Source organism: Micropterus dolomieu, linkage group LG22, assembly GCF_021292245.1.
Source record: "Micropterus dolomieu isolate WLL.071019.BEF.003 ecotype Adirondacks linkage group LG22, ASM2129224v1, whole genome shotgun sequence".
Classification (NCBI taxonomy): Eukaryota; Metazoa; Chordata; class Actinopteri; order Centrarchiformes; family Centrarchidae; genus Micropterus; species Micropterus dolomieu.
In genome coordinates, this window is record NC_060171.1 from 32802677 (window position 1) to 32817761 (window position 15085).

The 15085-nt window shown below is 40.3% G+C and overlaps 2 protein-coding genes across 3 annotated transcripts in view; both read left to right on the forward strand.

Moving 5' to 3' along the window:
• plcg2 (phospholipase C, gamma 2) overlaps positions 1 to 15085 on the forward strand; it is a 77533-nt gene that overhangs the window by 9010 nt on the left and 53438 nt on the right. The gene's annotated exons all lie outside the window — the stretch shown is intronic.
• Positions 2801 to 15085, forward strand: part of spire2 (spire-type actin nucleation factor 2) — a 29243-nt gene continuing 16958 nt past the window's right edge. The window contains exons 1-6 of one of the 2 annotated variants that reach the window (XM_046036486.1): positions 2801 to 3474; positions 10902 to 10945; positions 11470 to 11850; positions 13413 to 13490; positions 13613 to 13777; positions 14976 to 15062. In XM_046036486.1, coding sequence (XP_045892442.1) covers positions 3177 to 3474; positions 10902 to 10945; positions 11470 to 11850; positions 13413 to 13490; positions 13613 to 13777; positions 14976 to 15062 — 1053 coding nt within the window. In that variant the 5' untranslated portion in view covers positions 2801 to 3176. The remainder of the gene's footprint in view (positions 3475 to 10901; positions 10946 to 11469; positions 11851 to 13412; positions 13491 to 13612; positions 13778 to 14975; positions 15063 to 15085) is intronic. The other variant, XM_046036487.1, reaches the window with a different exon arrangement.

Here is a 15085-nt window from a genome sequence, read left to right on the forward strand (position 1 = left end):
GGAAAGATGAATGCGGCCAAGTACAGGGATATCCTGGACGGAAACCTTTTCCAGAGTGCTCTGGACCTCAGACTGGGCCGAAGGTTTACCTTCCAACAAGACAATGACCCTAAGCACACCGCTAAAATAACGAAGGAGTGGCTTCACAACAACTCCGTGGCTGTTCTTGAATGGCCCAGCCAGAGCCCTGACTTAAACCCAATTGAGCATCTCTGGAGAGACCTGAAAATGGCTGTCCACCAACGTTTACCATCCAACCTGACAGAACTGGAGAGGATCTGCAAGGAGGAATGGCAGAGGATACCCAAATCCAGATGTGAAAAACTTGTTGCATCTTTCCCAAAACGACTCATGGCTGTATTCGATCAAAAGGGTGCTTCTACTAAATACTGAGCAAAGGGTCTGAATACTTATGACCATGTGATATTTCAGTTTTTCTTTTTTAATAAATTTGCAAAAATTTCTACATTTCTGTTTTTTTCTGTCAAGATGGGGTGCTGAGTGTATATTACTGAGAAATAAAATGAATTTTTTTTGATTTTTGGAAAATGGCTGCAATGAAACAAAGAGTGAAAAATTTAAAGGGGTCTGAATACTTTCCGTACCCACTGTATATGTGTTGTTTTTCACTTTAGGTTCAGTGTGCAGACAGAAGCTCCTGCAGGTGCAGTTGGCAGGCATGTTGCTGCAACAAGATAACACAAGAAGCCAGAGTAAAACAGGAAACTAGGTGATTTTGCCTTCAAAATAAAAGCTAGGTTGGACAGGTCCATGAAGGATTAAATACTTAACATGATGTGAGACATCCTGATTCTTCTTCTGGATCTCTCTGGGACTTTGGCAGCTGCACAAAAGTGATTACAGGCATTGTAGCTATAGTTATTTGCATTCTCTAAGACCTTGTCGACATGCTCATTTTCACTGGTGCTGGTGCCATAACTTTATATGCAAATTTATACAGAAAACTAAACTGTCAAATGCAGGGGAGAACATGCCAATAATGATTCTTGAAATCACAAAGACACACACTAGAAGAAATTAAATCAGCAAATTCAGAACCTAACATATTACAGAAAAATATCTTTAATTTGAGAAGAATTCAGAAAATATGTTTTGGAGTCAATATTGACCACACAGTGACTCCACCTCCCACTTGTGGTGGTTGCTGATAATATGTTTTGTAGGTACTGTATAATGTACTTTGTGTTTTGCTCTTGTCACCTACGTGAACAAAGGGTAGCTCGACCCCACATTTCTGAACTGACATGCTCTCTTCGTATAGTATTATATTGCCAAACACTTCCAAAAAGCACATACCATATAATAAGCTTCCAAACTGGTTGCAATTCATTTTGGAATGTAATGCAAATAAACTTGCAGAGACTAAAGCTTACTTGACATAATAATAGTAATCCATCACAGTTTGACCACAATTTGTTTGAAGTGGAGTCAGAATGTCATTCAATTCACCAACAATGCAATTAAGGGAAACCAAAGTCTGCCATAAAGGCAAGAAATGAATCTAAAAGCACATGATGTTCTTTGAAAAATGTAAGCAGCAATGTAAAACAAATGGAATTTGAAGTAAATAAGCTAAACCATGCCATTATTTTCCATTTGGTTGCCTAAAAGGTCTATAATATGGTATAAAGCAACTTGACATAGCCCAGTGTTGTTTTTTATTTAACAGAAAGTAAATTTGAAAATTGCTAGAAATGTATTGGGAAACTAAGTGCATAGCCTACTTGTTATAATTGCTAATACATCACCCACATTATAGCTTCACGGTCCCTAAATATAAATAGTTTTTAAAAATAATAATTTGGAAGCCTACTTAGCCTATGGTGGTAAATGATATGAGGTGTTTGAAATGTACATTGTTTAAACACATTTAATTATTGCAACGTTGCAGCATGGCATTACGACTTTATTTTGAAATGTGCTCAGATGTTCTACTTCCTTTGTAATTGACGCCGGTGAAAGGACTGAAAGAACAGGGGATTCCTGCAGTCAGGCACTCGTCTCCCACTACCCTTATTTCTGTAAAACAACATGGATATGTCATTAAATAGTTAGAGGCGATTAATTAAGTTAAATATTCCCAACAACTTCTCTTCTCCATCCCTCCTCTCCGCTACTAGCGCGCGGATAATGCCACAGCCGGGAGTTTCTGCTCACCCGCCGCTGATTGACGTTCTCTCGCAGAGCTAATCGGCAACAAGCTAAATCAAGTCGAGCAGAATTAGCTAGACCTTGATCGGAAGTGTGGTGATGGTACCTGCAAAATAAAAGCACTAAGGGGAATCTGAACCCGTCAAACAGATAACACAGAAAATGCAGAAATATGCAGCAAATTAAATAAAAAATGCTGTATGGACATGAACAATAAAAGCGATTGACACATGATAATAATAAAAATAAACTCTGGGGTTGAAAACACAACAAATGTACTAAGATCTAGACTCTAACGTCAGCTGTTACATAAGTTAAAGATGTGAAACAGTATTAGACCATAACAGCCTTTTTATTGGTAAGGTAAAAGGTTGTTTATTTGTCATTATTATCATTCATTGTCACACAAGGTTGCATAATAATAGTAATAATAATAATAAATTAGATTTAAATAGTGCTTTTCTATAGTGAGAATGAAGTTTGTAGTCCCCTCATGGTTAACAGATAATTAAATGTGTATTAAAAATATGATTATATATATATATAATACATACAGTTATTTACATACATGTATATAACCAGAACATTCTGCAGTGCATTTTTTGAATTTGAGTTTGGGGAGAATGTAAACAGCAGCAACAAGATGATAAAATTGTTTCATCTTCATTGGACTCAAGTAGTTGGGAGTTCAGCACCTCTATAGTAGGCTAAAGGGGAAAAAACATAGTTTCCGTTAACTACACATTTGTCTTTCACTTTGAATACTTTGCATTGCTCACAACGTTATAACCTGGTTGAGCACCATGAATTATTTTTGAAAACTTAAACCGGAAGTGCTGCCTTTAGTAAATTAGTTTGACTGTGTTGTGATAACGAGGTGCAGCTGCGGTAGTTGAGTAGACGTCAAGCAGAGGAAAGGAGACTGGGCCGACCAGGAGACAGCGGACAGCATAAATGGCCTCGCTGCCCACGGAGTGAAGGATGGCCTGCATGGTATCGCATCCATGGCCAGATCCACCAACAGAAGCGCCGAGGAGGGGGACTCTCGGGTAACCGCCCCCACTGACCGCGGAGAGTCGCGGGACCTGGCCGAGCCCCGGGAACTGTCTCTGGAGGAGGTGCTGAAGTCCTACGAGCAGCCCATCAACGAGGAGCAGGCATGGGCGGTGTGCTACCAGTGCTGCAGCGGGCTGAGGGTGCCCCGCCCGCCGGCCGGGAGAGTCAGCCGGGTGAAGGACCCGTCCTCCATCCTCCTGCGCAGGGACGGAACCGTGTCATTACAGCAGGAGCCCCGACACAACGGTAGGACAGCCGCCCGCTGATTCCCCAAACTCCCCACTGCCCTGTCGCTTGCTTCTAATAACTCTGACACAAAACTCAAATATGAAAAAGTAAGTTCTAGCCGTGTGTCCATGCTGGGCAAAGTAAATTAGCGTTTACAGTTTGACACAACATTGTATTTTCAATATTAGGAGCCACTTTTCAATTCGGCTAAAGTTATGTCCATGTGTCAGCACTCTGTTTTAGTAAAATCTCCACTTTTTCCAGTGGACCGCCAGATTCCCGCCGTCTTCTTCGGTGATCTAACCTTACTCCGGTAGAAGGCAACTAAACAGTGCGAACCGTTCTCTCGAGTCAAATTTACTAGACCATATCCTCCCGTGTAGAAGAATTTAAGAGTGGCTTTCAGAGATTAAAAAAAAAAAAGAGTTAAGTAATCATGTTGTAGGCTATCTAACGTTAAAAGGAACATAAAACTAAAACCACAACTGAAATTATCTGATTTTCATACGGTGTTTGGCGCACAGGAACATCTTGTTCGTGGGAGAGAAACAACATGATATTCCTGCCTGATCGACCTTCAGCTGGATTATTTGATAATTTAGCAGAAGCTTGAACTGCTCTTACACAAACGGACACTGCATTTTGATTCGGACAGCTAGTATTTTGTCGCACTCCCGATGCCAACAAGGATGACTTGTATTATGCCGGTAAATGATTAAATATTCATAGAGCATAGCCGAGCATCTCCTCTTGCAAAGACTGTTTTGGAGACTTCAAAGGATGGATGGAAGCCCAAAGGATTTTGCGCAGTCTTGTGCTTGTTCCCCCCACTGAATTTAGCCTGTACCTGCATAATATCCTTCTGTATGTGAAGTATTTATGTCCCCACTGCGGGCCCGGCCCAAGAAACCTGTTCCAGACGTCACAGAGACAACTTCAGGCCTAACTTCCTCTATCTGTCCATCTTATTTGGACTGCATATGATGGTGAATGTACAGACAGGCCACTTTACAATTAATCCACATAGCACTTGTTTAAATAAACTTTCAACTTTTGTATTCCCACAGTCTTGGGCACTGACAGCCTTAATTCCACAATATAGTTATCATATCAAATCTTAGTGGGGAAAAAAAAAAGAGCTCATGTTGACTGTGTAACAAGCAGTCACAACCTGATGAACGCTACCCTTTTGTGCTGTTGTTTTCGCCTATTAACAGCTGTTCAGCACCTGTTCAGGGATCTAACAGGAAAATTTCACAGTTTGTCTTCAGGCAATGCTTGTTGCGTGGCAACAGGATGGCCTCTATGTTAAACCGTTATTAGTTTGTCATTTAGTAAGTGTAAAAGTCATGACTTAAACTTTAAAATTGCACCCAGAGACCCTTATTCCATGAGTTTAGTTGACTTTTAATACTCCGACATACACTGTCTACATGGTGAAGAGGTAATGTTGGTGAGATTCTAATAATTATTCCCTTTGTGTTCTACTCATTCAGACTATACTGACTTTTAAGTGTTCCTCATTTTGCTGGAAATCCTTTGGATCCTCCTCATGGACCACAGGGAAACACTGGAACTACTTAAGATCCTGTTGCAACACCTTCGCTGTGATCATTAGTTCTCAACTCTCAAATTCAAATAGCTTTATTGGCATGAATGTACAGCAACAAAATTGCCATTGCTCTCACTGAGGAGATGTTTAGCTCTAACTAACAGAGTTGTTCATCCTTGTAGCCTGAGTTGGTTTTACGCTCTGCTGTTGATCCACGAGTAAACACGATCCATATCGCAGCAGTGGTGTAAATCCCTTAACCAGCATGAAGGGAGTCTATTACAGTGAGTCTGTCGGCATTTTTAATGCAGCTAGTAGGCTAGAGGACCAATCTTTAAGTGGCAAAATTCATCCCAAAACATCATGCCAGTTTTAGGTAACGAGCCTATAGAGGAAACAGTATTGGTCAATATCTGAGGTCCAAGCTTCATTATTAATGTAGTTTATTTTTATAGATTTGTTTTTATTGAGCACTTTAACTTATTTTTGCTACTCACAGATGCAACTTTAGGGTCACTAAAACCTACTGTCTAATTTCGCACAGATAAAAGCATGGCTTATAATTACTTTAAATGTTTGTGCAGTATATTCTAATAACATAATATACAACATCAAAATTGTGTTTTAACATCACCTCATAAGAGTAGATCTGTTTAGTTTTTCTTCTGCGTGTCCTCTGGGGTCACCACGTCGTCTCTGTGAGCAGTGCTGTTCTAATGTTGCTCATATTTTGCCTGGTTATCAATCATTTCTTTCTTTAAAAAAATACATATGAAACAACTATATATAGAAGAGCAACTAAAAAATAACACACAGAGGATTCTCTAATGACACAAGCCATATACTGTGACTACCCTGGGATTATTCATTACTTTGTTGCATATTATCCCTTGTTTATACTATTCTAAATTTAATATTTTTAGTTCATGCCCTTAACCTCAACCTAGACCCTAATTTCCCATGTTTTTGTGTCTATGTGACTAGTTGGGCCAACACTGTTTGAAATTGGTCCAGTACTGAGCAGCAGCAAAACAGGGCTGCAACTAATCCTTGTGGGCAATTGTGTCCCGTCACAGTACGTCCACTCAAGTCCTTGTTTTATGACAGGCACAGATTGTTATTGCAAGTGACACTTCTGACACTTTTAGTCATCTCACATAATCTTATTCAGCAGGAATATGGACTTTTACACAGTTGTCATGGAATGTCTTGAGGTTCAGAGTTCATTCTTGACCTTGGACCCCGTAGCTGAGAAAATAATCCCTCTACAAGGTCCATTTAGTAGCTGCTCTGGAGCTTTCGATCACATCACATAGCGTTCATTACCAGATGGTCAAACACTGGCATTCTTCTGAGCAGGTAGCACTAGAGCAAATGCTACCTAAATGTTCAGCATTTTAGTTAGATTCACCTGAAGAATCAAAAAATCTTGCTAAAAGGCACATGTAGATGATATATTTGATTTTCTGTCAGAGCGTTGGTGGGTGTACTTGCTGCTCCATCCTGGGAATAGTTTTAGTACTCACAGCAGGTAGCCTAGGCAGTCTCAAATGACTTTCTGTTTCCTGAAAATCTAAACCTCATCAGGTTGTACACAACCATCAGCAAAAGGAGGAGGAACTTAATGTGAATCTAAATATGAGCTGGGACTGAAGCTGCGCTATGTAGCGTTTCTGAGCTGGCCTGCATTAGCCACCAGCCTGTGTCTGCATTGCTCAGAGTTGGAGAGTCTGTGTGAACAACTTTAGGGACAGTCACTGAGGCTATAAATACCTGATCAAAGAATGAGAATATCTGTCTGGACATTCAGTGTCAGCTTCCGCTACTTGACATTTTTCAATACTCAAATGGAAATATAATACTTGTAAAATTGAGGATTGGAACTTTGACTTTTGTCATGTCTCATCCCAGGTGCAGCTCTGTCCTTTATGTGAGTCAGGATCACATTATCTTCAGCCACATTAATATATGTATGACTATGTGAGCCTAATGGAAATCCTATTATCTCTCCCAAAACCTGGTCTTGCTCACTGTGGCTGCAATGTCCCATATTCCAAAGTGCTCACTTTGACTGTGTTGATACAATATGAGGTTCTGAAAAGCTCCTGATTTGTCTGTTTAACTATGGATACCTTCCTCCTGTATCAACTGCGTAAGTAATTCCTCGGTTTGAAATTAAGCTCCTTATAGTTTCATTCTGAAGGCTGCTGAAGGGTGAGGTTAACAGCACGTAAGGCACTCAGCAGGAAGTCAAAGTCCAGATACATCTCGTTCCTGTCAGATAACAAGCTTGCATCACTGCTTTTTACAAGATGAACGACAAAAAGCAGTTTTGAGCTCTCTGACCGTGCACTGATGAAACGTAAGACTCCCGAAAATTTGATTTGCATTCGGTTCCCCATTACAGCGTCACTCTGCTCGTCAAGAGAATATACCAAATTTCCATCGCACAGGGGGGAGCGTTCATGAAGCCAGGACATGTAACTTGCAACTCTAGATCTGAATGCTTCCCTGATTGATTTATTTATTTTTAGGGGGAAATCCTGTCCAAATATATTAAGGATTTCTTTTCTTCTTGAATACTGCTCTCCTGCAATAAATGCACTCATAATGAGTGCAAAGGTTAACTTTGACCTGACATGTAGGCGTGTAGTTACACCCTGCTATATCTGACATGTAGTTAGAGGTAAAGGTGATTTCAGGTGACAACTGTAAAAGAGAATCTTCTGTCCTTGCTTTTCCACTTCTCTTATTTCTTTTCCTTCTTTCGGTCTCTCTTATTCATGTATGACTAGCTTTGTTCTTCTTCAGTCAGACTGATGTTTTTGGCCATGATGGTGGCATTGCTCAACGGACGGCCATGTTGGTTGGTCGGTCAGGAGGTTGGTCCACCACTTTGGTCCAGACTGAAATATTTCTACTTCTATTTGATGGATTACTGTGACATTTCATACATCCCCTCAGTATGATTTGTAATAACTTTGGTGACTCCTCTGCCTTTCCTTCCAGCACCATTGTCAACACTTATGAGTTGTGACCAAATACCTTCAAAATGACGTTCCCATCAGCCTTAGCTGTACTTTGTGGCTGTGTGAGCCCCTACTTAAAAAAAACTACTACTGAGCAGCAGTAAGATTTTGGACTCTTTCATCACTGAGAAGCACAACTATAATTTTCATATCTAATAAAATGTAACCCAGTGCATTGTGGAATTGTTAGTAAAAGTTTTCCATTGTGGAAATTTTTTAGGGCACTATGATGCATAAATTCCACATGGAGAATTCGTACACTCAGATAAAATGACGGAAAACAAATATAGGCACTATATAGCAAATAGGGAGTCACTTCAGACAAGGACTACTTTTAGAACTAGTTACATTATATTTGCCAAATATCGTGTTAAAATTGTCCTTGTTAGCATGTTGCCATGTAGACGTTAGCACTTAGCCTCACATTCACTAGCATTGCTGTAGATGGAAAGCTTCTTTTTACTAATAGTGCCAATATATTAAATAACCACAACATATTTTCAGTTCACCAAAACAATTAAGGATAGAAAAACAAACTTTAGACATCAACTTTAATCCATTACAATTTGGTATTCTTTACAATGAGTACTACAGCCTCAGAGAGCTGCTAGCATGCCTTTAGGCTTAGTGTCTTGCTGATGTCCCCTGTTGTAATTTAACTCTTTGGACCAGAGGTGTCCTATTAACATTTCCAAAAGCTCATAAACTAAGCCATTCAAGCTCAGAAAAAAACCCATTCTAAAATTCAAATGCTTTATTATTGTGTAAACTGATGTACTGTGGAAAAGCAGAGCAGCGTGATGGAGCTGTAACGTCTCAATGGCCTAAACATCCTTCCCCTGTCCACATGGCTAACTGGGTTGTGCTTTCCAAGATCCTCGTTTGAAAAAGTATATCCGATGCCGATTCCTCTCCTCTTTTGTGTTTACTGACCCGTAACTGTGGGAAACTGGTGCAGCTATCACCGGCCATATTGTTTGAACCTGTCTGACTGGTTCGCAGGGGTTCATGTTATCATCTCGTTCTGTAATAGAGAGTTTCTTCGCCCTCCTTTATGGCCAGTTGCTGCCTTTTGTTGCAGATTGAAACCGTGTCTGTGTTCACACGGGAAACAGTGACATGTCCTGCTCTCAGCACTTTGTTGTTGACAGGGGGAGGATGTTGTGGCAGGCTGCCCCCCCCATCACCACGTCCACACAGCTCTCCACTTCTCATGTGTGTGTTTTTTTTTTTTTTTTTTTTTTTTTGCTGACCTCTCACTCCTTTCATCGCTTTCTCTCTTCCCTGATGTTTCCATGGGTTCTCTCTCTGTCTCTCTGTCTTTGTCTCTGTCTCCTTCCTCTCTTGTCCGTCCATTCTCCTGTTTCTCTGCAGTGAGAGCTGCTGATCGAGGAGTTTCAGGCCTCTCGAGTGTCATTACTGACATCTGAGCTGGGCGAAAGAGCTTTTTTACTCACACACACACACACACACTTAGGCATACCACACACACACACACACACTTAGGCATGCCAAACCTGGCTGCAACACAATAATGCATAGCCAAGTTATGGCTGTGGACATATGGAGTAACATATTTGATTTAGTGAGAATATTGAAAACGGGCTGACTTAGTTTTTTATTGCTATAAAATTCACAGCATCACTTAGTGGCACACATATTGGGTTTTCTTATTGGAAGCATTCCTGATTTTGTTTAAAGTGCCCCAGGCAACATTTTAAGTAAGATCTGTATCTATATGTATCTACAAACACAGGAAGTGGCAAATAAAATTTAATATGAAGTATAAATCTGTCTTCTTGAAAACTGCAGAGTGCCAGCTGTCAGTTAAAAGCTTTATTTTTGGAAAGAAACACATGAAAGAAGCAGAAACCATAAGCAGTACCTGTTTTGTCTCTTCTCTGTCATTGTGGTTTTCCCAAATGCTCACATTCATATGAAACTGATAAGAAAAAGTAATTGAGGAGCATATTATAGCGTAAGATGCAAACTATTCAAATCAAGCCTTCTGATTAAAATATGGATAAGTTTTTTTTTTTTTCTAATGAAGAAAAATGGGACACTAAACCCAAAAGAAAACAAAATCCATTCTGTTCACAGAAACGAGCCAAACCTTGGACAGATTTGATGAAATTAAGACAATATCTCCTTACTAATAAAACTGCAAAAAGCACAGTCACATTTTAAAACCATGTATGAAGACTCTGCATTAAGAAGATAAGAAAATCAACTTCTACTGGGAAAAAGATGGAAACTATTATGAGACCAGTCTGGTATCCCAAACCATACATACAAACAAACAAACAAACAAACATCTTTACACAAAAATAAACTAATTCATTTTGGTGACCACAGAAAAATGTGATTAGATAAAGAGCAATTCTATGCCCGGATTAAGAGAAGCACACAGAATTCCCAAAATGTGAAAAATACAGTGAGGAAAAATATCACACATAAGTCATTCTTTGGCATATGGGTTTTTAAACTTTTATATACTTTAATACAAGTTCAAATGGGGCATGAAGCTTTTTTTTTTTTTCATTTGTATATTCACTACTACTCTGTTATATCACTACTTTTTATTTATTCATAATATCTATTATTGACGTTAGCAGCATGTTTTTGATCAAAATGTCATGGCAAAATAAAAGCCTCATTAGATTGAATTTTTGCAGAAGGTTAAAGTTTATAACCTTATATTAACAGTCTTCAGAGTTATTTTATGTGCTGTTTGGAAACAAAAGTGAATTGAACTTTTTGAATTGGGGGGGAAAAGTAAAGAAATCACATTCAGTAATCATGTAAGTAAAATTCTGCACATCTCAGACCTAATTGGTTGTGTATCTCCTCCTTTGTCTCTTCAGATGATACTGATGCGCCTCCTCTTCCACCTGCTACCGAGCGTCAGGTGAGAAAGAAAGAAGAGCGACACAAAGCACTTCGCTGTTCAAATGGTGATTTATTGTAAAATTTACTATCGGGTATTGCAAAACCTTTTTTTCCTTTGCCATAAAAAGGTTTATTCAGGTGACTTAAACTATATTTTACACATTATGAATTTCACTTATTTTCCAGCAGTGTTTGGAATAAAATCTAATACTTGATTTTTTTATTTTATTTCATGTGAATGCTAAATTAAAAGCTTTTGTCTTAGCTAGCTCTTATGTAATGCTTAGTGTTGAGGTTAGAAAGCAAATTACTGTCATTTCACTTCTGCCATTACTCCAGAAGCTGCTGTAAACAAAATGCCCACATCGCATAACTCACAAATTTCCCAGCAGATCATGGGAATTTTTTGTGAAACTCATGTTAAGGTTTTGTCTGAGCTGATTAATTTCCTTCCGTTTGGGTGTTCAGCCGGATATTCACAAAGTTTTTGTGAGAAATGTTATTGGTCAATGTTTTCTCGTGCCTCATCATCCATCCCTCCAGCTGGTCCATTCGCTTGGTGTGGCCATCTACCGAGCTCTGGACTGGGGACTGGACGACAGCGAGGAGCGGGAGCTCAGCCCGCAGCTGGAGCGCCTCATCGAACGCATGGCTGCGGGGGACCAGGACGAAGAGGGTGACAGCACGGCCGGGAACGGTACAACGGATGAGGGGTACAGTGGCCAGGAGGAGGAGGAGGAAGAGGAGGAGCAGGAGGGAGTGATAAAGCCGGTGTGTACGTTCCGCCAGGTGATGGCGCTGTGTGCGTCTCGGCTGACCAACCCAAGCTTGGTTCCAGAGCACTACCAGGCTGTCTGCAGGGCTCTGTTTGTAGAGACTCTTGAGCTGCAGACCTTCCTCATCAAGATCAGAGATGCTAAGGAGGTAGGTTGGGTTAGGTTGTCATGGCAATAATAATGTAACCCTTAAAAAAAGAACGCCTGTTTCCTTTTTATTTTTTTTAACATTAGGGAATAAATACAGGAAAATGGATACATGACCAGCTGTTCATTTGTTTCAGTGCCTCTGCCTCCAGTGGCCTGCACCTCACTGAGTGTGCACTCTTTGGATTTGAAATGCTTATAGCCCTGCTCCATTAATATTCCTGTTTACTGAGCAGAGACAGAAACTACTGAAGATGCCGCCTCCAGTTTCCTTCCAGTGCTCAGCCTTGACTTCTTGACTTCTCTTGTGTCACTGCAGTTGTTTAACCTTGTTGATGTACAAACAGAAGGGTAGGCACTGCGTCTTTAGCAGAGAGTAGAGTCATTAGTTTGATTCAAGTGTACGCTGTGTCCTTCAATGATACAACTAAGACTTGATGCTCCATAGTAATTTAGTTAATTGTTCAGTTATCACCTGACTTGAGCAGACTTGAAAGGACAAACGTGTTGGGTTAAAACTGATTATTTGACTTTGACTGTTTTCACATTGTTCACATCCATGTTTGCTAGCTGGCCGACTTATTTTCCACCTTACCTTTGCTGGTGCATTGCTACGTTTCTTCGCACGTTACCACATCAACTGTCAATCAGTGGAATAGTATGAAACTGTCATTGGGAATGTGTATTGCGTTGTCCCACACAACACGTGTGTGTCCTTGTGCATGTGACACAAACAAAAAACGCTTGTAAAACTTATTTTTTATGGCACTACTAGTGGTCAAAAGTCCACCGGCTGTTTGGTTTGATCCTGTTAACTTTAGCGGTAGCTAATCAATCTAAATCTGTCAGTTTGTTTACTGTCTGCACATGCATGTGTCCCACGTAGGGGTTTCAACATGAAAATACTGCAGTCTATTTAAAGTTATCGAGGTAGAAGGTTGTTGATTAGTCATTATTCAGCACAAGGCTGCATAACGAAACAAAATTGGTAGTCCCTTCATGCTACACACAACATATAATTAAGCGTAGGCCTATATTAAAATATTGTAACATATAAAACAATACAGTTATTCATATACATTTAAACATACACACATACAGAGCAAGACACTTAACCCCTAGTTGCTCCAGAGGCGCCTGTCGAATGCTTGATCCGGGGTGTTGATGGGGCAGGTGTGTGTGTGTGTGTGTGTGTGTGTGTATATATATATATATAAAAATAATATGGGCACAACAGTCTCTGAATTCCGTTGCTTGGTCAATTTTTTTTTTTTTTTTTGGTAGACCCTGGTCTGCTGCTCTTTATTCCAAAAACCCTGTCTTCATTTTCCAATGGCTGTATTTATGTCAGAGTTTAAAGAACAGATGGAAAAACAAAAGTGTAGCAAAGTTTGAAGGAGCTACCGGCTGCTGCTGCTTCAACAAGTGCTGCCGGTTGCCATAGCTTCAGATCTCGCACTGTATGGCAGCCAAACCAGTGTTTGAAATGTTACTCATGTCACTGTTTAAGCTTTCAGTTGTTTAAAAAAAAGCCTAATGTGTCTCTTTCTCTTTGTTGCACAGATGCTGAAGAAGATCACAACAGGGGAAGCTGTGGAAGACTCTACAGCTGAGCTGGACGCACTGAAGCACAGAGACTGGGTGAGACCAAACAAGCGAGGGCACGCTGTGACAGGGAGGACAATGCAGCTGTGTGTTTGACTGAAGCAGGCAGTGTGGACGCATGCAGACGTGTGATGTTGTTGGTATTGTTTCCATCCCAGGCACGTCTGTGGGTGCAGCTGATGAAGGAGCTCAGGCAGGGAGTGAAGCTGAAGAAGGTGCAGGAGCAGCCGTTCAACCCGCTGCCCACCGAGTTCAGCCTCACACCCTTTGAGATGCTGATGCAGGACATACGAACTCGCAAGTTCCAGCTACGCAAAGTCATGGTGAGAGACAAGACTTATAAAAAATAGCGAAGCATTACACATGCTATGATGAAGAAGATATGTAAGCAACTGAAATGTTTATGCCATGACAAGAGTTGAAATTGGCAGTTGATTATTAAACACTGAAAGCAGTTAAACTGTAATTCGAAGAGTAAGAGATGAAGCAGCTGAGAAATGAAAGCAATTTACATTTCAGCTGTAGATGAGGCAGTGGACATTTTGAAAATATGTGCACTACAAATCATTGCATTATCAGTTTGTATGGAAGCACCAAGAGCAGTTGAAATGTCATCTGATGTAGGTGAATGTTCAATTAAAGAGAAAATATCAGTTCAAATGTCAGTTGTAGAGTAGGCACTTAAAGCTGTTGAAATGTCAGCAGAGGTGTGATCATCATGAAATCTTTCTTCCCTGAAGTGTTCTCCTCATCACTTGACTTTGTTCAAATGGGGCACGAGGACTTGGAGGGCAGACAGGAGTGAGACTGACCCCTGTTTGTCATTTAATGACCTTGAAGCCACTCTCCTCTTTCTCAGGCAGTCCACTGTGCCATTTACTGTACAGGGTTTGTTGTTTGGAAGAATTGTGCAGCAGGTCAGGCATAAATGTGGCACCTTGAGGTCTTCTCCACGGGCACATATATTTAATTCAGCCTCAGAACACTAATATTAATGAAGACTGCTCTCTGCCTTCTGTTGTTCTGGCAGCAGTTGCACAGAAAATCATCAGCCAGCTATGCAGTTCCCCTCAGCTCCGGGGAGCATTTCAGCTTCGTTCAGCTCTTTGTTTTGGTTTTATTGCCTGCAACTTAACTGTTTTGGTTCAGTCTCACAGTTCTTGTCAGCCATGTCTCCAGCCACAGCCGGTAGTAGTTTTCAGTGAAAAGCCTAAAGGGAGAGTGAATATTGGACTTTTCAGGTGGCCTTACTAATGTTGCTGCTGAACATGTTAATATGTAAATGGGCTAACATGTTTGCTTTATGTCATTGTTGTGTTTACAGCTTGTTGTATTGTCCTTAAGTGACCAAATATCTATTAATGCGGCTTTAACATTCTGACTAGTGTAAACTCACGATGCACTAAATACTACTAATAATACTACTGTACTAATTTCTCTGTAATACCTTGCTGCATGGCTGCATCTTACTGTATTTTTTAGAGACTCAGTGCTACAGTTGGTGTCTCTTGTCTTACCCAGGTGGGTGGTGACATTCCTACAAGAGTAAAGAGAAATGCCCATGAACTGATACTGGATTTCATCAGATCAAGACCTCCACTTAAACCAGTGAGTGTGTTTAGCCTTGTAAT